The sequence below is a fragment of the Muscardinus avellanarius genome (genome assembly GCF_963383645.1).
Source record: "Muscardinus avellanarius genome assembly, chromosome: 1".
Classification (NCBI taxonomy): domain Eukaryota; kingdom Metazoa; phylum Chordata; class Mammalia; order Rodentia; family Gliridae; genus Muscardinus; species Muscardinus avellanarius.
The window spans coordinates 209,176,113-209,200,720 of record NC_137786.1 but is presented as its reverse complement, the minus strand read 5'-3'; the positions used below and the strand labels follow the sequence as shown (position 1 = coordinate 209,200,720).

General features: G+C 44.3%; 1 protein-coding gene across 3 annotated transcripts in view; it reads left to right on the top strand.

Moving 5' to 3' along the window:
- The window catches only part of PAMR1 (peptidase domain containing associated with muscle regeneration 1), a gene marked incomplete at both ends in the record, with an annotated part of 96,380 nt that overhangs the window by 34,721 nt on the left and 37,051 nt on the right, over positions 1-24,608 (top strand). For 2 of the 3 annotated variants that reach the window (XM_080706622.1, XM_080706620.1), the window contains 2 exons: positions 3,466-3,594; positions 24,063-24,177. In XM_080706622.1, the coding sequence (XP_080562748.1) occupies positions 3,466-3,594; positions 24,063-24,177 (244 nt within the window). The remainder of the gene's footprint in view (positions 1-3,465; positions 3,595-24,062; positions 24,178-24,608) is intronic. The other variant, XM_080706621.1, reaches the window with a different exon arrangement.

Below are 24,608 nucleotides of genomic sequence, written 5' to 3'. Positions count from 1 at the left end.
GCTATCAATATAAATACTAAGAACACTGAATGAAGTTATAATTTATTTATGGTTACTATTGACCTTAGAATATATCTCTTAAGTATATATAGTCAAAATTATACATTTTAAAATCAACTGATGTGGTTGGAGATGTAGCTTAGTGGTTGAGTGCTTGCTTAGTGTGTGCCAGGCCCTGGGTTCAGTCCCCAGTATGACACATACACACACTCAAAGGTTAATTAATGTAGTTTTTTCCTCTGGAGTTATGTTATCTATTTGAAATGCAGGTAGGTTTATTGTTTTTCATATGTTAAAATGAAGGCAAATTTGTGTATACATTTGTTTATTGTTCTCCATCTTACACAAAGATAATATATCATAAGCAATGCTATCTGGCTTTCTGCAAAAAACCTGGAGATGATTCCACATCAGTACAAGTCATATTCTTTATTTCTTTTTACAGTTGCCTATAACTATATTGTGTGGACTATCAAAGTTTGTGAACATTTGGGTTATTTCCAGTTTTTTTCCTATTATGGATATCCATTATCCAAAATGCTTGAAATTAGAGGATTATGGATTTGTTTTGATTTTGTAACATTTCTACATGAATATAATCAGATATCTTGGAGATAGTAACCAGATCTAAACATGAAATTCATTTTTTAAAATTTTGCGGTACTGGGGATTGAACTCAGGGGCATTCTACCTCCTAACCTATACCCCCAGCCCTATTTTTTTTATTCTTTCTTTGGAAACAAAGTCTCACTAGGTTGCTGAGAGCCTCACTAAGTAGCATAGGCTGGCTTTGAACCTGCGTGATCCTCCTGTCTCCCTCTTTCAAGTACTGGGATTACAAGTGTGCGCCACCATGGCAGGCTATAATTCATTTTTATGTCTCATATACACTGTTGTATACACACAGACTGAAGGAATTGGTACACAATACTTTTAGTGTGCCTCCACTTTGGCCATTACCTCTCACTTGAGGTCAGATGTGAAATTTTCCACTTGTGGTGTCATGGAGGTGCCCAAGACATTTTAGATTTTGGAATATTTTGGACTTCAGATTTCAGATTAGGGATGGTCAGCCATGTAAGCAGTGCTCCAGTGACTACTCTTAAGTATACATCTTTTAGTGTTTTTGCAGCATATCTTCGAGATAGATTCCTAGAAGAGGGATCAAAAGGAAGGGTCATTTTTCAGCCTTTGCCAAATTGTTTTCTATACATTTGGCTCTCACTACAGGAGTACATGAAGGTACTATTTTTCTAAAGCTTTATAACAGAATGGGTCATTTTGGGATTTTTTTTTTTTTTTTGCCAGTCTCCTTGGTGGAAAATGTGATCTGAATATGGTTTTCTTTTGCATTTCTATTATCTATGACAATCATCTCTCTGCTGGTAGTGGTGACATAGGATGATCAAGGTCCGGTTACGCCAACAGCAGGGATGTCAATGGCAGCATCCAGTAGTGCCCAGAAGCACCGGGGTGCTCAGGGGGCCAAGGCGTTTCTGGTGGTTCTAGGCTGTGCAGCTCTGCATAGATCCTCTGGCCCCACTGGCAATCTGTGAGCCACCTAGTGTCTGTTTAACATAGCCTTGTTCATTATAATCACTAGGCTGGTTTTTGTGGCTTGTACCTTAGGACCCTGACTTGGCTGTGCCAAGAAAGAGAGTCGGCAGGGCTCTCAAGGGCAGGCTCTGAGTCCATTTAACTCCCCACTGGCACAGTCTATAGGGAATTAAAGAGGAAATTGGCACATGAGTGTGGTTGGCTTTTGGAAGGCACAGTGACCCCACTGGGACTCAGTTATGGGTCATATGACTTACTGGAATTTGATGAATCCTATTAACTACTCATTTTCTCTGGTGGAAGGAAAGAAAAACCAGGATGGTAATCTTCTAATTAACACATACATGACACACATACATACACATGCACACACAGTACAGGGAAATGGATACCTAATTTCAGCTCAAGGAAATGCTGGCTATCTTGAGCAGCTCATTACCTTCCATCTACCCATTTATTCATTTAGTTAAATAATATTTATTGAACACTTGCGGGCCATACTGGGTGCTGAGAATATAATGTTGAACATGACGTAGCCCTCAGCTTAGATCTATTTATAGAAAAACAGTCCAAGTAGTTAAAACCAAGCATCATACAGACAGTTGTGAGGATAGTCAGGCGGAGTTATGGGAAAGCAGTTCTTACAGTTCATACTTTAGGGGGCTTACTATGTGCCAGGTGCCTTATATGTGTTAATTTAATTTTAACAATACTAAGAGGTAGATAAACCTTTTAATCATAGTTTGACAGAGGAGGGCACTGAGCCATGAAGACTTTAAGTAATTTGCTTAGGGATGTCCAACTGGATGATGGCAGAGCCAGGACGTGGCTGTTTAGATAAATGGGAATGAATTATTTATACCTTTTCTTATTGATCCCCAACTTCTGAAAAGACCACATTTTTTAAATGGTTCATGCCCAGGAATTGCTCAGCCCTATCTGGTGTGGCCTGCTTGCTGGGGCCACCTCATGCCTTCCTTCCATGATGAACCTAATGCCAGACATTAGCAATGTTTCCAATGGCACACTTTGATTATAGAAATGTATGATATAGAAGTATAATGGCATAAAATATATTTATTATGTGTTATTAAGTTAAAGGGTGGGTTATAAAAACTGAATGGATAGTATATAAGTCTACTTTATAAAAATGCATATATATGCTGTATATAATGTGTCTATATATACACACATATATATGTAGAAAAAAATTATTAGCAGTTCAATTTTTCAGGTAAAAGGATTTTTAGGGCTTTTTTGTGGTACTAGGGACGGAACCCAGGGGATTTCTACCTCTGGGCTACACTCCCTGACCTATTTTATATTTTGTTTAGAAACAGGGTCATACTAAGTTGCTGAGAGCGTCACCAAGCTGCTGAGGCTGGCTTCGCACCTGAGCAATCCTTCTGTCTCAGCCTACCAAGTTTTTTTGCTTGTCTAAATTTTCTAAATATTCTACCGTAATGATGAAATCACAGATTTGAGGCCAGCCTCAGCAATTTAGAAAGGCTCTCAGCCTTCAGCAACTTAGCAAGACCCTGTTTCAAAATAAAAAAAAAAATAAAAGGGGCTAGGGTACAGCTCAAAGCTAGAAAAACATGCCTGGGTTCTATCCCTAGCATGTGTGTGTGACTGATTTTTGTCTTTTGTTGAAAGCTATTTTATGTTGCTTTTCCACCAAGTGGGAACAAGGCTCAGACCACTCTCTTAAGTTCTCAAGACTGAATTCCAGTGAATCTAGCATTTCCCTTGGATGAACACTTTTTCCTAAGGGCTTTGACATCTTGCTAGGTCCTGATTCTCCTAATAGAATCAGGGCTCTGAGAAGGCGCACAGTTTGTCTCTCATGCAAAGTATTAGAACCTGCAAGGGCATAGACTAATAATATTCTTCTTGGACATATTTCAGGTTGTACCATTTTTGAAAACTGCAAGAGCTGCCGGAATGGCTCATGGGGGGGCACTCTGGATGACTTCTATGTGAAGGGTTTCTACTGTGCCGAGTGCAGAGCAGGCTGGTACGGAGGAGACTGCATGCGTAAGTAGGCCCCAAACGGCTGTCACTAGCACAAGCCGTTCTAAAGTCTCGGCTTACAACAGACTCAGGTTTATCTGGTTGGAATCTGAGCTTGCGGCCAAAGGGCTTTCTAGGTAAGACTATAAAAACAACGATGTGTTTCCATCTGCTGGATGTGGGTTGTGGACATCTGTTCAGAGTTGTTGGCCCCGGGAGGGTTCTTCAGCTTTGACTTTCTCTCATAAGAAGTCCAGGTGTTCTGTACACAGCCTCCCTCATGCCTATTCCAGAAGCAGCTGTGTGGTGGCATTGGTCAACAAACCAACAAAATAAGGCTTAAAAATATCTGTAGTGGTTTTTTTTTTTTTTTTTTTTTTTTGGTGGTACTGGGGTTCCTGGAAACCCTTCTACCGCCGGGCTACACTCCCAGACTAATTTTATATTTTTATTTGGAAACAGGGTCTCTTAAGCCAGTGAGGCTGGCTTCGAACCTGCGTGATCCTCCTGTCTCCGCCTCCCAAGCGAGGGGATTACAAGCCTGCGCCACCACACCCAGCCTGTCATGTGTTTTAAATATGAATTTCTGTTGGTGAACTTTGCAAATCCCAAGTTAAATTCCTGGGACCTACAACAAATTACCAGTATGCCATTTGTCCCCCAAAAGGGATTCTTTCTAGAATCTAGTTGAACTCAGAGAATTATTTTTGTTTAGAGTTCCCCTTGGGGTTTCAATTATTCTTTGAAAATACAGTAGGAATTTAGCCTCTTCCCCCATTTCAAATTGCCCTCTGCAGCGCCCCCACTGTGGAGCACACCTCTGAGAGAGTGTGTCTAGAATGGTATGCAACTGCCTGTGATTCCACTGAGCTTATTTTATATGCTTCTTGTCCGAATCAGAAGCAGTTAAAATGAGCTTATAGTCTCAGTTATTCTATTTCTATAAGTGAAATTCCATATTTACAGAGATGGTGGTTAGAGTGTTATTAGTATTCTTTAATCTGACCTGTAGCAAAATGCCACACGTTTCAATATTCTCAGACCAAAGGGGAAGCATATGGTCTACGGCTGAGAAACTCAACCAGACCCAGAGGGAAAGGGCCAGTGCTTCAGCCTGAATTCAGGATTCCAGAGTATGGGTAGATTTTAAAGTGCTGGTCTTGGTTACAGATTCAAAATGTTAGCAATTTCTGGAAACTCTAATTCTGGCCTTAGTAAAATACCTTCCAGGTAGGTTTTTCTGCAAGATGTGACTCTGAGATTCCTTTGGCAGCCATTTAATGAGATTACGTAGCATAATGATGAAAACACAAGGTCTGGAATGTCATAGACCTAGGTTCAAATAATGACTTGCTCGTCCTTCAGTGTGACCTTGGGTGAGTCATTTAACCTTTATAATAGCAGTGGCCTTCCTTTAAAAATGGGAAATAAGCCAGTCATGGTGGCACACACTAGTAATCCCAATACTTGGGAGGCTGAGACAGGAGGATTGCTTAGTGAGGCTCTCTACAACTCAGTGAGACCCTGTTTAAAAATAAAGAATAAAAAGTAGAGCTTGGGATATAGCTCGGAGGTAGAATGCCCCTGGGTTCAATCCCCAGCACCACTAAATAAATAAATAAATAAATAAGTAAATAGGAAATATTGCTACCCATCTAATAGGGCTGATGTATGGATTCAATGAGATAAATGCATCTGAAGCATTTAGTGCTCTGCCTAGCGACAGTAAAAGCCCAATTAGTGCATTGTATGTATCAGTATTTTGTATGTTCCTTAATTGTTCAGTTAATAAGAGGCCTAAAAGGAAAAATATTTTCAGTAAGACTTTAAGAAAGACAGAATTTTAGTGCATTTCTCTGTGTACTTTGGAGGACAGAAGATAACGTTAGAGTTTTCCCCTGCTTTGGATCATATGAAAAATTGCTTTTTTCCCTGTGCCTAAGCAAGGTAGGAGAAGGTGATGGGTTTGGAATGGTAGTCAGGGGTCCAAGCATGCAGGACCTTGTAGGTAGGTAAGTCTGGTAGAGAGTTCAAAAGTTTTTCAAATGTAGTAGGAAGAAAAGGAAGAGCTGTGAACCAGGCTTGGACTAAGTGCTCTGCAAACATGGTTGAGAAAACAATTAATCCCAGGAAGCAGGGTAGGGAAAGTTTCTGACAGGTGACGGTTGAGCTATGCTTTTGCTCAGGTGGTGGATGATAGGATGGTACTGCAGGCAGAGGGAGCAGAAGGATCAGGGTGTGAAAATGCACGTGACGTCAGGGGAAAATGTGCTGTCAGATGTCTCGATCCATGAGATACTACTAGGGAGTGGTACAGCGGGCATGGCAGTGCACGCCCGTAACCCCAGTACATGGAAGGCTGAGACAGGAGGATTGCCAATGCTAGGCCAGCACATGGTAACTTAGACCCTCATTGAATATGAAAAAAAAATAAAGATGTACTGGGGGTGTAACTCTGAAGTAGAGTACTCCTGAGTTCAATCCCTAGTAACACACACACACACACACACACACACACACACACACACACACACGCCCATGCAATGGCTCTTGGGTAGAGAATAATAAAAAGTAAGACTAGAAAGGTGGGTAATATAGGACCGTGAAGGGCATAGTATGCCAAACTCAGACCTTGAGTTTTATTCTGAGGTTGGTGGACAGCATGCCTTGAGTGGTTTGACCAGGGAAGTGACATTTGGCAGATAATTCTGGAAACCTGTGGAGGAGCCACTGCAGTGGAGTCAGGTCGACACCCAAAGGCAGTATGGAGAGTACTGTTCCAGAAGCTCAGGCGGTGGGGAAAGGGGGTGAGCTGCGAGAGAAGATGGGGATAGATGTGTGAGGATTTGAGCATCCATGAGAGACCCTATAGAACTCAGTTCTCTTCCTGGAGCTGAAGTGAACTCAGGAGACTCTGGATATACAGGTGGCATTTGCTGAGAGCCCACAGGGAAACCTGGAAGCATAAGGTGGGCAGAGAACCATCCACAGAGCAAAAGGCAGCAAACAAAAGGAAAATAAGAGAAGAGGGGGTGGTGGCAAGGGGGAAAGAGAGAAGCGAGAAGGCACAGCCAGAGGGCTGGGGGAGGCAGGAGGAGCAGGGGTTGGTATGCTGGGGAAAACTGTACCACAGAAGGCAGAAAGGTCCTGCAGAGTGAAGACAGCAAAGAGGTTTCTGTATTTGGGAGCTGGCAGGTGACTGGTGGCCTTAGCAATTAGGTTTCAAACACAAGTGCAGAAGATAGGTTTAAGGGGAGGAAATGAAGACAAAGAGAAGAGACAAGTTTCTTTTTTTCACTGAGAAGTACTATTTATTCTTTCTTTTTTTTTATTGGTGCATTGTAGTCATACATCTTATTGGGGTATAAGATGGTGGAGGCATACATACATGCACACATCACTCAATTAGCCCTTTCCCAGTTTCCACCCCCTCCCTTCCCCCTCCCTCCTGCTCATGTTTGGCTCAGTAATTGACTTTGATATGTTTGTGAATGAGATTTTAATAAGCTTTTATAATAATCTTAAAATTTTCAGCAGGGATAGGAGAAGTAATGTGATAGCCAACAAGAGTAAACAGTGTGGGGAAATACAGACTAAGATGGGAAAGACAGGTTTGTGAGCCAATGTGAGGGAACATGTTTTCATAGAACGAGAAGCTGAGGAGGAGAGATGATAACTGAAGTCAGGAGGAAGTGAAGCCAAGAACCCAGGTGAGAGATGAAGGAAAAGAAGTTTCTTCCTTCTGTCCTGGGCTGAGACTGGAGGGTGAGAATTTATAGGGGGCTATTATATATCTAGCTGTTACTGTATGGGAGGAGCCATGCTATGCACCTTGTGTGCAATGTCCCATCTTATGTCTAGAATCACTCTATGAAATCTGTATTCTCAGCTGAGCATGGTAGGGCATATCTGTAATCCCAACACTTGGAAGGCTAAGTAGGACTGAAGTTTTGAGACCAGTCTCAGCAACTTTGGGAGACTCTCAGAACCTAGCAATACCCTGTTTCAAAATAAAAAATAAAAATGGCTGGGGTGTAGCTCAGAGGTAGAATGCCCCTGGGCTCAGTACAATGCCGCACCCCCCAAAAAATCTGTACTCTCATGTCATATTTGATGAAAGTGAGGCTCAAAGATGTGAAATAACTTGCCTAAGGTCACACCCTGAAGATAAAGCCCAGGGAAAGTCAATTCTGTGCAATTCCAGCTCTTTCCTTTTTTTTTTTTTTTTTTTTTTCAGTACTGGGGTTTGAACCCAGAGCATTCTGCCTCTGAGCTCTACCCCTAGCCTTACTTATTATTTATTTTGAAACAGAGTCTCTCTTTATTGTGGAGGCTGGCTGCAAACCTGGGATCCTTCTGTATCAACCTCCCAACTACTAGGATTACAGAAGTGCACCAAGATGCCCAGCCCAAATTTCATTTTCTTAACAACAGCACGATGTCCCTCTTACTAGAGAGCTCCCTCTGATGGCTCTATATTGTCTGGAAAGTAAGAAATGAAATTGCTGCACAGAGTAGAGAGGCATGCGGCTGGCCTTGAGAGGTCCAAAGGTTTGGTACAGCCATGCAAGGAACAAGAACAGACACCAGCTGGGGACCCCGCTGTGGCTGGAGCCCTTAGGTAGGTGCAGTAGTCAGTTTGCACAGTTGAGCGATGCTCTCCAGCAGCGTGGGAGCAGAGGTGGATAAAACGCCCAAGAGCTGACTAAGACATGGCTGACCAGGGACCCAGGCTGGGAAGGCCTGGAGGTCTTAGTGAGGTAGAAAATCAAGTAGAGTGGCAATAAAGTAGTGGAGCACGTAGATGTGGTCAAGAGACTGGCATTTGTCAGTTGAAGCATTCAAGGGTGGTGGCGACACCCTGGAAACCCAGGCTTGGCTGGTGTGGGTTGAGCTCCAGGCTGCAGGGCTCAAGCAGAAGGAGCAGCAGCTCCTTGGAGTGTTCTCTTCTCCTGGTGGGTCACAGAAGCTCAAAGGTCAAGCCAGATGCAGAGGCACATTTAAGGCTGCTGTTCACAATATTCATTTGCCCTCCACTAGCCAAAAGAGGCCCCAGGGCTAAGCTCTGAATCAGCGAAGTAGCCAATGTACCCATCCCAATGGGTAGGGGTGCAAACATTTCCTAAGCAATACTCGAGTCCCTTTGTATTAGTAAGTGGGTGTGTTTGGGAGATAGGAAAGAGAAAGAACATTTGTATGCAGAAGGTCAATCACGTACAAGGTTACAAGACAGAAGGAAGCAGTTGTCCCGAGAAATCCTGTGCATGTGCCCCTCTGAAAAGCACCTACTGACCGAGTCCTCGTCTGAGCCTCAGTGTGAGAGTTGGCTATCTAGAGTCTAATTGGTTGGGTTGGTGATGGTACCTGTGTATAGTATTGAGGCTTCCTCAAGTACATCAGAATTGCCTCGAGGCAGCCAGACACTGCCAATAAGCAAACAGAGCAGAGAGCTCATGCCTTTATTCACTAGTTTACCAACTCATTATAAAAATAAATGTTTTCCTGAATGGATGCTCCTAGGTGCTGGACATACAATATTAAGCAGCTAGACATGATCTCTGCCAACCTGGAATTTGCAGCATAAGGAGGAAGACCCCCCAAAATTGTTTTTGGAATGCATCAGTGCTCTGAAGTAAACAAATAGAATAAGGGTTAGATCCCCATCTGATTTTGCTTTTGTATTGGTTTATTTGTGCTTGCTCTATTCCATTATTGTTCGAGAAGCCTCATCCCACAGTGTATGTTATCAAAGCTACAGATGCTTCTGGAGCACTTTCTATGGAGCCCTGGGCTGGTCACCAGGAAATACAATGAGCCCTCATGGGAGTGTGCACTCCATCTGTGGAAACAAGGCTGGTCCTAAGAGACATCACCCATAAGATGTATTGGCCACACTTCATATTGGCACTACATAAAAATGAGGTGAATTCATAGAACGAATTCATTTGCTCTTTGTTGACTGCCTGGTCTGGGCATTTTGCTTCCATCTGTGTTTAGGGAGCCCTGGGTGGCCTCTCCTGGCCTGGACACCACGGCGTACTGTGGCAGTACAAGCCTTTGCCCAGTAGATGGCGCTTAAGCAATCCTTTCAGACAGTTCCTTATCCTGAAGGAGGAGGGCTTCTTGCTGAGTACCATCTGCAGGGCTCTGGCATCCTCCCTGCCCCCCCCCCCTTTGAACATCATATAGAGCCATAGAAGAAAGGAGTCTCTTTCTTCCTTTTCCAAAATTTTTAATCTGAAAAATTTCAAATCTATAAAGGATAGTATAGATGCGTATATTCTTCTGGACTCACCACCTATTACCACTTTCCAACATCTGGCTTTCTCTCTCTTTTTCTGCACAGTGGGTTCATACATTTTATTTTTTTCACATTTCACAACATCATACTTTTTATTTTTGATGGTCAAATTATCCCAGGTTTGGGCAAGGGGGCCGTTTCAGGCTGGCCATACCACATTATCCTTGGAGCATTTTCTTGCTGGTCTTATTGCCTAAAAATGTTTTAAGGTCACCTTTGTTTTCTATGGCCATGTCCTAGAACCAGGTCATCTCTCCATGAATCTGGGTTCCTTTGAGTGGGGAATGGTCCTTAGGAACTGTGATTCTGGTGCTGGTAATTAGAGGTGCTGGTGTCTAGAGTCAAATCTAAGGCTTCCTCTCAAAGATTTTTTAACTGGGAAGATGAGTCCTTTAAGGAACCCTTCTGCTGACCTCCACTGCTGACATCTGGAGAAGCATTTATTTAATTTGGCCCTCAGGCTGAGGTTCTTAGCCACAAACAGATGAACAGTGAGAGGCCCCCAGGCCACCAAGGAAGCTACATTCTTATAGCTAGCATGACAGTGATCCTAACCTTTCAGTCCCTGAAGGATATTGGGGATCTAAGAAGGTTAGGAAAGCAACCCAGATGAGAGGGGATTTATGGAGAGAGATTACAGGCTCTTAATATGTTTATCTTCTTAGTTATATTTTGGACAGAGGCAGAGGAGCAGAGGAACTGGCCATGAGCCATGCCCAAAAATGTTTGTGTGGCTAGCATATCAGAGACGATGATTTGTGCAGGCTGATACCTGGGCCATAACTAGGAATGATTAAGAGCAAAACTGAGAGGGAAGGAAAAGAGGGAAGGAGAGAGAGAAAGAAAAGGCTCCCAAATCATGTGTTGCAGACTTAGGGAGCTGTCTTCCTGGGGAAGTGTGGTAGAAATCACCTGGGGTGGACTCTTGGCAAATTGGCTAGTCTTTTGTGTCCTGATATTTCCAGGAAAAGAACAATGCCCAGTTGGGTCCAAGTTGCAATAGCATGAGGTGTTTAGCAGCCTGGGCTAGAACCAGCAGGCCCTGGATTTGAACCTTGATTTCTTCTGTGACTTTGGGCAAAGTTGCCAAGTCTTTGTAAATCTCAGTTTCATTTACAAAGTGGGGATAATAACAGTGGCTACTCAGAAGATTTGTACAAGGGCTAAATGCAGCACTGTCTATATATCTTTTCATGTGGATTCTGGTATATAGTAAGTCAGTGTTAATTGTGCTTAATAAAAAGTGACTGCTGCATGTCTTACTAAACCAGAGCCATGAAGTGAGCTTTTTGTTGTTATTATGAATTTTTCTGTATTGGGTGGGGGGAGAAAGTAGTATAGGGCCAGAGAGGAAGTATAGGAAAAAGAGAATTACTTAAGGACAGAAAACATACTCTTTGTCAAAGAGTTCATCAATCATAACTCAGTTTCTGAGGAGAGTGAGTGAAAAGGGCATGAGAGACCTCTCCTGGCCCAACAGTAAGAAAGCACTAGATAAACCAAAGAAAATCACAATTTTCTTTAAAACTAGCCAATATCTATGAACATGCAATTTAAAAGAATCTGAAATCTAGGGGGAATGTATTCACTCCAGGTGAACAGGGATCAGGATGCTTCATCCCTGGGCCAGAGCTGAGGTTGGGGAAGGAGAGAACCTGCAAGAGAAGCAGAAGCCGGCCAGGCTTAGAGGAAACTCAAAGCACAGATAACCTTCTCCACCAAGTCTTTTCTAAAATGAATTTTTCCTGAACAAGTAGAGGCAGGCTAAGGTTAAGAAGCAGATCTTGGGATTAGTATAGTCTTGTAGCTTCAAAAATTTGTAGCCTTGGCCACATGGCCCCTACCCCAGGTAGGTGGGTGGGCACGGGCGGGCTCTCTTAGGCGATCCTCCCCCACCCGGAAGGGCCCGGACCTCCAGGCTGCATGGACCCAACCCTGGAGGGTGGGCGGGTGCAGGCGGGGCACCCTTAAGCATCCCCCCCCCACCTGGAAGGCCCCAGAGGTCAGGGCTGCAAGGGCCCAACACCAGGCGGGTGGGTGGGTGTGGGTGGGGCACCCTTAGGAGACCCCCTCCCATCCAGAAAGGAAAAAAAAAATTTCATCACTACTGAGTGCCTGATCCAACATCCTCCCCAAACCACACATACTCTCTTCTCTTATTTAAAAAAAAAAAAAAAGGGAAACAAAAAAAGAAAAATATTCAAAAGGGGTTACGATGGCCCTGGTGGCAGCTAGAATATTGGAGATGCAGACAAAACATATCCATCTGAACTGGAACTTTTGGAAAAAATTACCCATGAAGGAGGACTGCTGCTTCTCGACATCATTAAGAATCCTGGACATCACCTGTAAGGAGAGAGTCTAGCGGAGACCTAGGAGGAAGGCAGTGGCAGCAGCAGTGGCCAAGATGGCGGTGGAGACTTGGATTTGGGAGAGGGAGACATCTGATCCAACCCACCCAGATCCTCTGAAGAAAAAATTACCCCAAAGGTCAAATGCTACTGCTGCGCATGCTTAGGAACCCTGGACATTATGCGGTATGGGAAAAGAGCTTGGGAAAGATTTGAAATGCTGGAGGCAGTCGCTTTGTCAGCGGCAAGTACTCAGGGGAGGCAGAGATCTGACGTAATACACCTGGAACTTTTGAAGAAATTACCTCAGAGGCAGAATACTACCACCACACACCCTTGGGAACGTGGGACAACCTGCTGGGTGAAGAGGGTGCTCAGATCAGAGCCTGCTGAGGGGTGAGGCCGGTGCCAGGGCCAGCAAGGCCTGGATCAGAGCCTGCTGTGAGGCAAGGCCACTACTGAGGCCTCCGAGGCCAGGATCGAAGCCTGCCGAGGGGTTAGGCTGGTCTCGGGGTCAGTGAGGCCGGGATCGGAACCTGCCATGAGGCAAGGCCAGTGCTGGGGCCTCCAAGGGCAGATCGGAGCCTGCTGAGGGTTTGGGCCGGTGCCAGGGCCATCGAGGCTGGGATCGGATCCTGTCATGAGACAAGGCCGGTGCTGGGGCCTCCGAGGCTGGGATTGGAGCCTGCCGAGGGGTTACGCCAGTGCTGGGGCCAATGAGGCTGGGATCGGAGCCTGCCATGAGGCAAGGCCGGTGCTGTGGCCTCCAAGGCTGGAATCGGAGCCTGCCGAGGGGTTAGGTCGGTGCCGGGGTCAGTGAGACTGGGATCGGAGCCAGCCATAAGGTAAAGCTGGTACTGGGGCCTCAGAGGTTGGGATGGGAGCCAGCTGATGTGTTAGGCCAGTACCAGAGCCAGCGAGGTTGGGATCGGAGCCTGCCGTGAGGCAAGGCTGGTGCTGAGACCTCTGAGGCTGGGATTGAAGCCTGCCGAGGGGTTAGGCCAGTGCCTGGGCCATCGAGGCTGGGTTTGAAGCCTGCTGTGAGGCAAGGTCGGTGCTGGGGCCTCCGAGGCTGGGATAGGAGCCTGCTGAGGAGTTAGGCCGGTGCTGGGGCCAGCGAGGCCAGGATCGGAGCCTTCCATTAGGCAAGGCCGGTGCTGGAGCCAGCGAGGTTAGGATCAGAGTCCTCTGGGTGGCCAGGCCACTACTGGGGCCGTCAAGAGTGGGATTGGAACTTGCAATGCGACATGCACAGAGAAATAGCACAGAAAATAAAGTCCAGATGCTTCCCCTAATTAGCAAGAACTAGGAGGAAAGGGGTAACAGGAGGAGGTCAAGTAGTAAAAAGGGCCCTATCGAGAAGCAATTAAGGTGACCAATCAGAAGGGAGGGGATGGGGGAGGATGGAATCCCTTTAAAACTCATGAGGTTTGTAAACAATTATATCAAAGATAAATCACCAGTTAAGCATGGGATCGAGGGAGGGGGAGGGAATGGGATGGGGATTGGATGAGGGCTTATTGGATGATATGTGCTTGTATATCCTCTCAAGTCTTGTATTACAAAGTGATATATGATTACAAAAAATAGTAATAAATAATTGCCACAAAAAAATTTTGTAGCCTTATAGTCTCACGATCTCAGGCTCACAGTGTCCCCATTTCCTAGTCATGGAAGTACAGGAAGTTAGAGGGAAGAAGAGCTGAAAGTCAAAGAGACTTAATATTGTGAAGAAATAAGGCAATATCATCCATGGTCAGTCAGTCAAAAGAAATCGACCATAAGCTGAACACAGTGGTGCACATCTGTAATCTCAGTACTTGAGAGACTGAGAAAGGAGGATCACAACGTGGGGAGATCCTGTTTCAAAATAAAAAATAAAAGGGCCTGGGGTGAGCGTGGAGGTAGAATGCCTTTGAGTTCAATCACCAGTACAAAACAAACAAAACAACAAAACAAAAACCCAAAACAAAATTTAAAAAACCACAGACAAACAAACACTGATTACTAAACTTTTCAGACCCAAAGTTTTGAATAGCTTTAAATATATTAAAAGATCGACAGCAAAAGATGAACACAATGGATAAAGATAGAGATTTCAGAAGAGATTTAAAAAGTATTAGAAGAACCAAATGGTAATTCTAGAACTGAAGAGGACAGTGTCTGAGAAAGTAATTGGAGGGAATTAACAGCCTATTGGTCACCACAGAAGAAAGATCAGAAAACTGAAGGCAGGTTAAGAGAAATAAGCCAAACTGATGCCCAGAGGAGGCGCTGAAAGTCGCCCACAATCTGAGTTCTAAATGTGCCCAGACCAGCGCCTGCCTTTGAGCTGGTTAGCAGAGTGGTGAGTGCACATTTTCTGTGAAGACCTTGGCAACTTCAGGGAGGAGGGTAGAAGCTATTCTTGCCGGACAACTGTTTCAAATGAATGAGCATGCCATTTGGCACAGGGACAAGGGGCTTTAAAATGGTTTGATTGGGCAGGGAGATGTTAATTGTTTGGCGTGGTAGTTCATTCAATCAACAATAGAAACAGCAGCTTAACACAGAATGTGAAGGAGTTCCTGCTTTTACAGAATTGCATCATGGGGGAGGCAAACAATTTAATAAACCATCATTGTAAAATATAGACTAATTGAGGTTCAGGCCAAATCATGAGGTGGGCTGGGGAGTCACTCCTGGACCTCGAATTATTCTTGATGAAGACCTGAGTTCCCAATAATGGCCACCATGTAGCACCTGCTGTGAGCAGGTGTCGTCTAAACACTTTCCTGTGCTGGCTCATTTGTCCTCTTCCCAGCCACCGTCAGAGCCTGTAAACAGGCAAGGACAAGGACACTGAGGCATGGGAGTGAGAGTACAGGTAAATTTCCATGTGTGTAGCTATTCCAGGGCTTAGCAACAGCAGGCTCAAAATGCTAATCCAGATGCTTAGCCCCAGGGCTCCTCCCACCTTCTCCACTGGGCCACCCCTGCGCTGAGAGGCCCCAGGCCTCGCTCTGCGGGCCTGAGTGCCTGGCAGGCCATGGCAGGGTGACCCAAGCCGTGTGGCAGTGCAAGCTTCCTTTCCTGCTCCCATCGGACCCTGGCTTTGCCAGCACTGTCTGGCGGCTGAGCCTGATGAGCTCGGGGTTCCAGCCAGGGAAGAGATGCAGCTCTCAGGAGTCCAGAGCAGCAGGTCAGAACTTAGGCCGTCCTCTATGATTCCTTTGCCAAAATTGTTGGCATTTAAACTCAAGAAAAATAACACTGGTTAACATTTTTGGAGCACTTTATGAACCGGGCACCATGCTAAGTGCTTCAAATACGATGTTTTATTTAGTCCTTTAGAATAATCAAATAAGAAATACCTAGTTGGGTGTGGTGGCGCACGCTTGGGAGCTCCCAGTATTTGGAATGCTGAGACAGGAGGATCGCAGGTTTGCAGTCAGCCTCAGCTACTTAATGTGACCCTGTTTCAAAACAAAGAATAAAAATAGGGTTAGGGGTGTAGCTTGGAGGTAGAATGCCTCTGGATTCCATCCCCAGTAACACACACACACACACACACACACACACACACACACACACACACACACCATGTGGTACCTACTTCTGTTACTCTTCTTTCCAAAATGAAAAGCCTTGGCTCAAAATATATAGTGACCCTGTCTGGGGTCCTACAGCTAGGAAATGGCTGAACTGAGGTTGGGTCTGGCTGCATTGAAAGCAGTCCAGCCTCTTGAGTCATCTGAGGAAAGAGAATGCAAATGCCTCCCTGTCTGAGCACGTGTGTGTGTGTGTGTGTGTGTGCGTGTGTGTGTGTGTGTGTGTGTGTGTGTGTGTGTGTGACTAAGGATTGAACCTAGGGGCATTCTACCTCTGAGCTAAACCCCAGACATATTTTATTTTTATTTTAAAACAGGGTGCCACTAAGTTGCTGAGAGCCTTGCTAAGTTGCTGAGGCTGGCCTTGAACCTATGATCCTCTTTTCTTGGTCTCCCAAGTGCTGGGATTATAGATATGCTCCGCCACATTCAGTGGAGGGTTTTTTTTTTTTTTTAAAGTCCTCTTTTTTTTTAAGAGGAAAGAGTAAAGAAAACCAAAACAAGCAAAACAAGCCACATCTCAGAAGTGTGATGTCCCTCTCCTGCCAGTATGTTCCCAGCCCTAATGCTGGAGATAACAAGACTTTTGTGTGACTGCTTGGAAGGGGGGTGTTCATTTTTGTTGGGAACCTTCCAGCTCTCTTATGATTTAAAAAATAATGGAGACTTCCTTTTAACTCTGCAAAAGCCATGTCTGTCCAGCTATCCCTCCTGCTTTAGACTGCAGCAGTTGAGATCCTAGAACATAGTTTGGCTTCACCAACACAACCCCCTACACATTCTTTGTCTCTCTCTGTCTCTGTCTCTGTGTCTCTGTCTTCTTGCCCCGCAGCAAGACAGGGTTGGGGAATCCAAGCACGTCCTCTGGGCCCTTTGCCTGCTCTGGTCTTTCAACTCAGGACCACCTGCTTGGTTGGCAAGCAGCACTTCCTTGGCAGGGACACTCGGCTGTGTTCACTGTTCTGTCCTGGACAGAGCAGTGTACTTAGTTCCTCTCTGTACCCAGGCCCGCCAAGTCCCCAAGCAGAGGCAGGAGCGGGAGGGGAGCTGAAGGAGTCCCTTGATGTAGGAAGGAGGTGGGGTTCCCTCTTCCTTTTTGCCCAACATCCACCCCTTCCTCCAAGCAAATTTCCAAGAAGTAGCCTTTGTCTCTGGTTGGTTGGAAATTGCTCTCTGTCTTGGGGCCAACTCTGCCTTCCCCTTCAGAGTGAGAAGGAATAACAGTATAAAGAATGGAGATGCTGCATGTATTTGGGAGTCCTGGCCACTTGGGAAGGACACCCCTGGGCCTGCAGGGGCAAGTGGCTGGTGTTTCACATGGCTGGGGCTGTGCCTGGGCAGGGCTGGGGGCTCTGAGCCCTGCACAGGCTGCATGAAACCCTGGAGCTGGTCCAAATCCCCAGGGACTTGCCAAGACAACATGAATGGGGATGGCCACTGGCTTCTCTTGCATTTGGGAAGGGACCCAGGGGGACCCAGGGACACAGCTGTCTGATTCCAGCTCCCATATGGATGGGAGAGACCGGAAACAGACTGGCAGCATTTGCTGCTGGTTTTAACTTGGGGTTCTCAGCAGGCGGTTTTCTGTGGGGTGGGGGGGAAGAGCTGGGATTTAGCACCTTGCAGGCTGGGAAGCTGCCAATTCTTGGGCGAAGGCTGTGCAGAAAGACTTCTTTTTTTGTCTCTCACACCCAGCGTAGCACTTCCGCAGCCCTTCAGCAGATGGGCAGATGTGGGCGCTAGAAAGTGTGAGGTGTGCAGGAAGAAGCAATGTGCACGGGGGGGGGGGTGGAGAGGAAGCAAAATCCTCCCACTTTGTCATGAAGTGGGAGGGGACTGGGTCAGAAAGCCCCTAAAACAGCTGAATACGCCAGCCAAGACCAGGCACCAGGACAAGACAGAGCAAAGTTCAAACCCCTGCTCTGGCACCCAATAGCAAAAGCTAACATTTGCTGATTTTTCTGTTTATGGGTTTTCTATCCATAATCTGATTTAAGCCTTACAAACCATGTGAATGTTTTATTCACATCTGACTCAGGTTTACTGAGGGTCTGAGAGATGGAGTGACTTGTCAAAGCCTCGACAGCTCTCAGAGATAAAGCTGAGTTTCCAACCAAGGATAGTCAGAGTTCAAAGTTTCTATTTTTGTATGACTTATTAAATTGGTACATCATTATTATTCTGTATGTGGTACTGGGGGTTGAACCCAGGGGCATTCTACTTCTAAGATACAGCCCTAGCCCTATTTTATTTTATTTTATTTTATTTTTATTTTTATTTTTAGTGGTACTGGGGAATGGAACCCAGGGCCTTCTACCTCCGGGCTACATTTCCAGACCTATTTTTTTATATTTTCTTTGGAAACAGGGTCTCTTAAGCCAGCTCAGGCTGGCTTCGAACCTATGCGATCCTCCTGTCTCAGCCTCCCAAGCACAGAGATTACAAGTGTGCGCCACCACGACCGATCCATTTTATTTTATTTTAAAGCAGGGTCTACTAAGTCACTAAGGGACTTGCTAAATTGCTGAGGTTGGTATCCAATCTCCAGGCCTCCTGTCTCAGCTTCCCAAATGCTGGGATTATGGGCCTACACGCCACTATGCCTGATTGGTGCATTATTATTATATTTGACAGTGGGATTCGCTGTTACATATTTATATATGCTCATAACATAATTTGATTTGCCTAAATTTCCCCTTTACCACCCCTGCTCTCCTTCCTATATTCTATTGGTCTTCCTTCTGTTTTCATGAGATTCTGTACCCACCCCCACCATCTTTCCTTTTTTTTTTAACTTCCATATATAAGAGAAAACATAGGACCCCTGACTTTCTGAGCCTGGCTTATTTCTCTTCCTTCCTTCTTCTCTTCTCTTCTCTTCTCTTCTCTTCTCTTCTCTTCTCTTCTCTTCTCTTCTCTTCTCTTCTCTTCCCTTCCCTTCCCTTCCCTTCTCTTCTCTTCCCTTCTCTCTCTCTCTCTCTCTCTCTCTCTCTCTCTGTACTGGGAATTGAACCCAGGGGCATCCTACCTCTGAGCTACATCCCCAGCCCAATTTTTTATTCTTTATTTTCAAACAGGGTCTCACTAAGTTGTGGAGAGCTTCACTGAGTAGCTGAGGCTGGCCGTGAACCTGCGATCCTCCTGTCTCAGTCTCCCAAGTGTGCGCCACCATGCCCGGCTTGGCTTATTTTGCTTAATGCTGTCCAGTTCCACCTATGTTCCTGCAAATGACATACTTTTGTTCTTCTTTATGGCTGATTACGACTCCATTGTGTGTACATATCACATTTTCTTTATCCAGTCATCTATTGATAGACACCTATGCTGGTTCTATAATATTACTGTCATGAATCAATGCTTAATTTTTTTAATAATTAGGACAGTAATTTGCAGAGTTTTCTGACTTTCTGGCCATCTGAGCTTGGAGAAAGTTACTTTTCTATCTAGAAAATGGGCAGATGAATGTTGTCTTCCTATAAAGATTAAATAAAATAATGTTTGTAAAGCTTTTAGCCAGTATTTGGTTAAAATAATACTATAACATAATAATATCATCATATTAATTCAGTAAATATTTATTGAAAACTGGCTATATGCAGGAACCATCCTAAGAATACAAGCTTGAAAAGGTCCCAGCTCTGCCAAAGGAAGAAAGAAAATAAACTCAAATGATTTCGTCTAGAGAGGTGCATTATGAATATAATAAAAGAGAGTCAGGATGGTTATGTAGAATTGGACAGACCTTCTTCGCTAGCTGGTCAAGGAAGGCCTCTTTGAAGAAGCAGCAGCTGAGCCTAATTCTCAAAGGAAGGAGATAGAGAAGAAAAATGAGACTTCTAGGTTAAGGACAAAGCAAAGTCAAGGCCTGGTGTTGGGAGCAGAAAGAAAGCTGGTGTACTTGCAAAAGCAAGAGGGTGGGTGAGTGTATGAGAACTGGGCCCAGGGTAGGCCTGGTGGGCACTGAGTCAGGGCTGTGGGTGTGGTAGGAGTGCATACATGTGGGGGCAGCCATTGGAGGGCTGAATCAAGAGCATGATGTGGCTGATTTGCTTAAGATAAGTAAATAAAATCATTGTGACAAGAGACAGTGGGGCCCACAAAAATGAAAATATCTATTTCTAAACATTTATCAAAAAGGTATATACTCAGTTCCTTATAGAAACACAGACTAGCATCATAAACTCTGGATATGTAGTTATATTCCATAAACACCTGCAAAAGTATAAAATCGCATAGCTAAAAAGAAAAACATTAGCTGAGTGTAGTGCTACATGCCTTTAATCCCAGTACTTGAGAGACTGAGACAAGAGGATCACAGATTTGAGGCCAGCCTTAGCAACTCAGCCAGACCCTCAGCAACTAGCAAAATTTTGTTTCAAAATAAAACTTAAGGAATCTTCACACTGATCTCCATAGCAGCTGAACTAGTTTGCACTCCCACCAACACTAAGAGAGGTCCTCTTTCCCCACATCCTCGCCAGCATTTGTTGTTATTTTACTTCTTTATTCTTGCCATTCTGATTGGGGTTAGATGGAATCTCAGTGTAGTTTTGATTTGAATCTCCCTTTTGGCTAATGGTGTTGAATATTTCTTCATGTATCTATTGGCCATTTCTTCTTCTTCTTCTTCTTCTTCTTCTTCTTCTTCTTCTTCTTCTTCTTCTTCTTCTTCTTCTTCTTCTTCTCCTCCTCCTCCTCCTCCTCCTCCTCCTCCTCCTCCTCCTCCTCCTCCTCCTCCTTCTCCTCCTTCTCCTTCTTCTTCTTCCTTTTCTTCTTCTTTTTTGGCAGGTCTGGGATGGAACACAGGGGCATTCTACCTCCAGCTACACTCCCTCCCCTAAACAGGGTCTCACTAAGTTGCAAAGGGCTTCACTAAGTAGCTGAGGCTGTACGTGAACCATGATCCTCTGGTCTCAGCCTCCCAAATGCTGGGATTACAAGTGTGCGCCACCACGCTCGGCTTGTATCTCTTCTTTTGTGAAGTGTCTATTCAATTCAGTTGCCCATTTCTTAATGGGTTGTTTTGCTATTGTAAAGTCTTTTGAGCTCTTTGTATGTTCTATATATTAGCCCAGTAGAGATCTTCTCCCATTCTGTAGGCTTTCTCTTTAGATTCTTGATGGTTTCCTTTGATGAGCAGAAACTTTTTGGTTTGATGCCATACTACTTGTTAATTCTTGTTTTAATTTCCTGCACTTTGGAGGTTTTGTTGAGAAAGTTACTACCTATGCCTATATGTTTGAGTGTTTAGTTCATGCCCTTCTCTAATGGTTTTACACCATATTATGTGGCTATACTACTCCTGGGTATCTTTCCAAAGGGGTTGAAATCAGAGAACTACAGTAACATATGCATATCCATGTTCATAGCAGCACAATTTGTAATAGCCAAAATATGGAACCAACCTAGGTCTCTATCAACAGATAAATGGATTGCAAAATTATAGGAAATATACACATTTGAATTCTACTCATCAATAAGGGACAAAATCATGCCATTCACAAGAAGATGGAAAGACCTGGAGAACATTATGTTAAGTGAGATCAGCCAAGCCCAGAAAGAAAAAAGGACATATGTTTTCTCTAATATGCCCAAACTAGGGAGTATTAGGGATACAAGAGGCACTCCAGATAATAGAGGGAAACCTCAGCAAAGTTAGAAAGGAAGGATAGGGGAGGAAGAAAGCTGAGGTTAATTAATGAAGGAGCTACATTTGAATATGTGTATAAGTGTGAGTGTAGCATGTCAACCTGGATACTCAGTGCTGGTGAAGAAGGAAATGGGGGAGAGGGTACCAAGTACTCTGTGAATGTATGCCATTGTCAATATGATCCACATTATTATGTGAGACTATACAGTGTACCAGTAAAAAAAAAAAACAAAAAAAAAAAACAAAAAACATAGGGCTGAGGGTATAGATCAGAGGTAGGTAGAATGCCCCTAGCTTCATTCAATCCTCTCTCTCTCTCTCTCTCTCTCTCTCTCTCTCTCTCTCTCTCTCTCTCTCTCTCTCTCACACACACACACACACACACACACACACACACACCCCTCCAGCTATTGCAAACACTGAACAGAATTTGAGCTATAGTCTGGAAATATTCTACCAGATAGGTAACATAGTTTTCTGAAATAGATGATGGCAGAGTATTGAATATGACTTGCCTAAAGAAAGAGAGTGAGTACCCTGCAGAATTCAGACTTTAATTACTGAATTTGGGCACCAGTCCTTCCATCAGCCTCCCTGGTTTCTTTTAATCGTTCTTCTAAGACTCAGGCTTATCCATATAAAACAGTTTCCATGTAATGCAATTATGCATTTGACGTTTTTTCTTCCCTAACCGGTCCCAATTACCTCAGGAGCAACTTGCTTGCCTGGAGGCAAGAACAGACTCTCTATTCAGATAATGCCTCCAGCCCTATTTTGAAACAAGGTATTGCTAAGTTGCTGAGGGTCATGCTGAGTTGCTGAGGCTGGCTTCAAATATGTGATCCTCCTGTCTCAGTCTCCCAAGTACTGGGATTATAGGCATGTGCCACCATGCCCAGCTAATCTTTTACTTTTTAGCTATGAGATTTTTTTTTTTTTTTTACTTTGGGGTGTTTATAGACTATAACTACACATCCAGAGTTTATGATGTTAATCTGGATTTCTATAGAGAACTGGGTAAACTTTTTTTGGTAAATGTCAATAGATATTTTCATTTTTTGTGAGCTCTACTGTCTCTTGTTGCAATGACTCAACTATGCTGCTATAACATAAAAGCAGCCATAAATAAATGGGTGTGGTTGTGTTTCAATAAAACTATTTACAAAATAAGTAGTAGGCTGGAGTTGGTTAATTAGATCACAGTTTGCCATCACTAGGGAAGGAATATTATTTATTTACATGACACAAATTTTTTCTATAAAATCAACGCAAGACATTTTCCTCAAATTCTTTTTGTAAAAACAAAGTGCATTTTCCATATTTGCGCTTTTTCTTTCTTCCCTCCCTCCCCCCAAAACTGGGAATCAATCTCAGGGACACTTTACCATTGAACTACAACCCTGGACCCTTTTAAAAATTTATTTATTTATTTATTTGTTTATTTATTTATTTATTTATTGCGGGTCTGGAGGTGGAACCCAAGGGCATTTGACCTCCGAGCTACACCCCCTGCCCTATTTTTTTCTTCTTTATTTTGAAACCTTGTCTCACTGAGTTGCAGAGGGCCTCACTAAGTAGCTGAGGCTGTCCATGAACTGCGATCCTCCAGTCTCAGCCTCCCGAATGCTGGGATTACAAGCGTGTGCCATCACGCCTGGCTTCCTTTTTATTTTTTATTTTGAGATATAGTCTTGCTAAGTTACTCAGGCTGGCCTTGAACTTGTGATCCTCCTATATCAGCTTCCTAATTAGCTGGCATGACAGGCATGCACCACTGTGCCCAGCTTTTGTGTTTAGATATTGACACTAGAAAATGATATAGTTTAAAGACTATGTAGTCTCGTGGTTTTCAGATCTTAGAGATTCCTTTGGAGATAACCAGGGAACCAGGGGAGGGTAAATGAAGGTGGAGGGCTATGGACTCTACTTTTGCTTCAACCAGGCGCCCTTTTTTGATCCATGTGTTCAGTTTTTAATTGGTGATCTTTATAAGAATTTGAGCAAAAGGACTTGGGAACCAGGAAAAACATGCAAACCATCAATCCTGTCCAACTGGTTGGAGAGCATCTCTTCCTCCCAGTGATATACATTGAAGAGACATTGGTTACATAGCTGGTCACAGGCAAGATTCACACACATTTTCTAGCTGGGTAGCAGGAGGGAAGGGAGAAGAGGTCTGGGAGTGTTAACTTTCTGAGCCTTCCACAGTGGAGGCAGATTCCATGCTGGCACATGGAATCCTGGAAAGGCAGGACAATGGAGTGGCTTGGAGTTTCTATTAGTTGAACTTGCATCTCTGCTCTTACTTAGTGAATCAATAAGGTATTTATTTAACCTTCTGATTATCTGTTTTATCAGCTGGAAAACTGGGATAATACCACTTCTCTTTCCAAGCTGTTGGGTGGATTAAGTGAATTGACTTATGCAAACTGCCTAGCACATTGCCGGGTGCTTGAGAAATACTAAATTCCGCTTCCTTTTTTTGCTCTTTGCTTTGCTCTGAGGGGTGTGGGCTGAACTCAAAGGCTCTTTGAAACCTTCTTGTATCTGTCTTGTGTTGGCTCCAATCCCCCTGACCCAATCCTTTCTTCTCTTTTCAGGATGTGGCCAGGTTCTTCGAGCCCCAAAGGGTCAAATTTTGTTGGAGAGCTACCCCTTAAATGCTCGCTGCGAGTGGACCATTCATGCCAAACCTGGGTTTATTATCCAACTGAGGTACGGGCTGGGGCCAGAATTAAGAACTCTGAGGCTATAAAGAGACCATAATGGCATGAAAGGCCATGGGTTCTAGCGACCAAGGAAGAGCTATTATATTAGCATATTTTTTTTCACTCCAATGTACTTTTCATTCCTTCCCTTTTCCTTCGAGGGAAACAGAGTGGTTCTATCACCCCATGATTTCTTTGGATAGTTTCTACTTAGCTCCTCCCTTTTGTGGTCCTGGGGATTAAACCTAGGGGCATTCTACTTCTAAGCTACACCCCCCAAGGCCTATTTTATTTTTTAATTTTGAGACAAGGCCTTGTTAAGTTGCTGAGGCTGCCCTTGAACCCGCGATCCTCCTATCTCAGCCTCCCAAGTACAGATGTGTGACACACGCCCAGTTAGCTTTTCCCTTCTCTAACCAGTGGTCAGGGTGGAGGTGA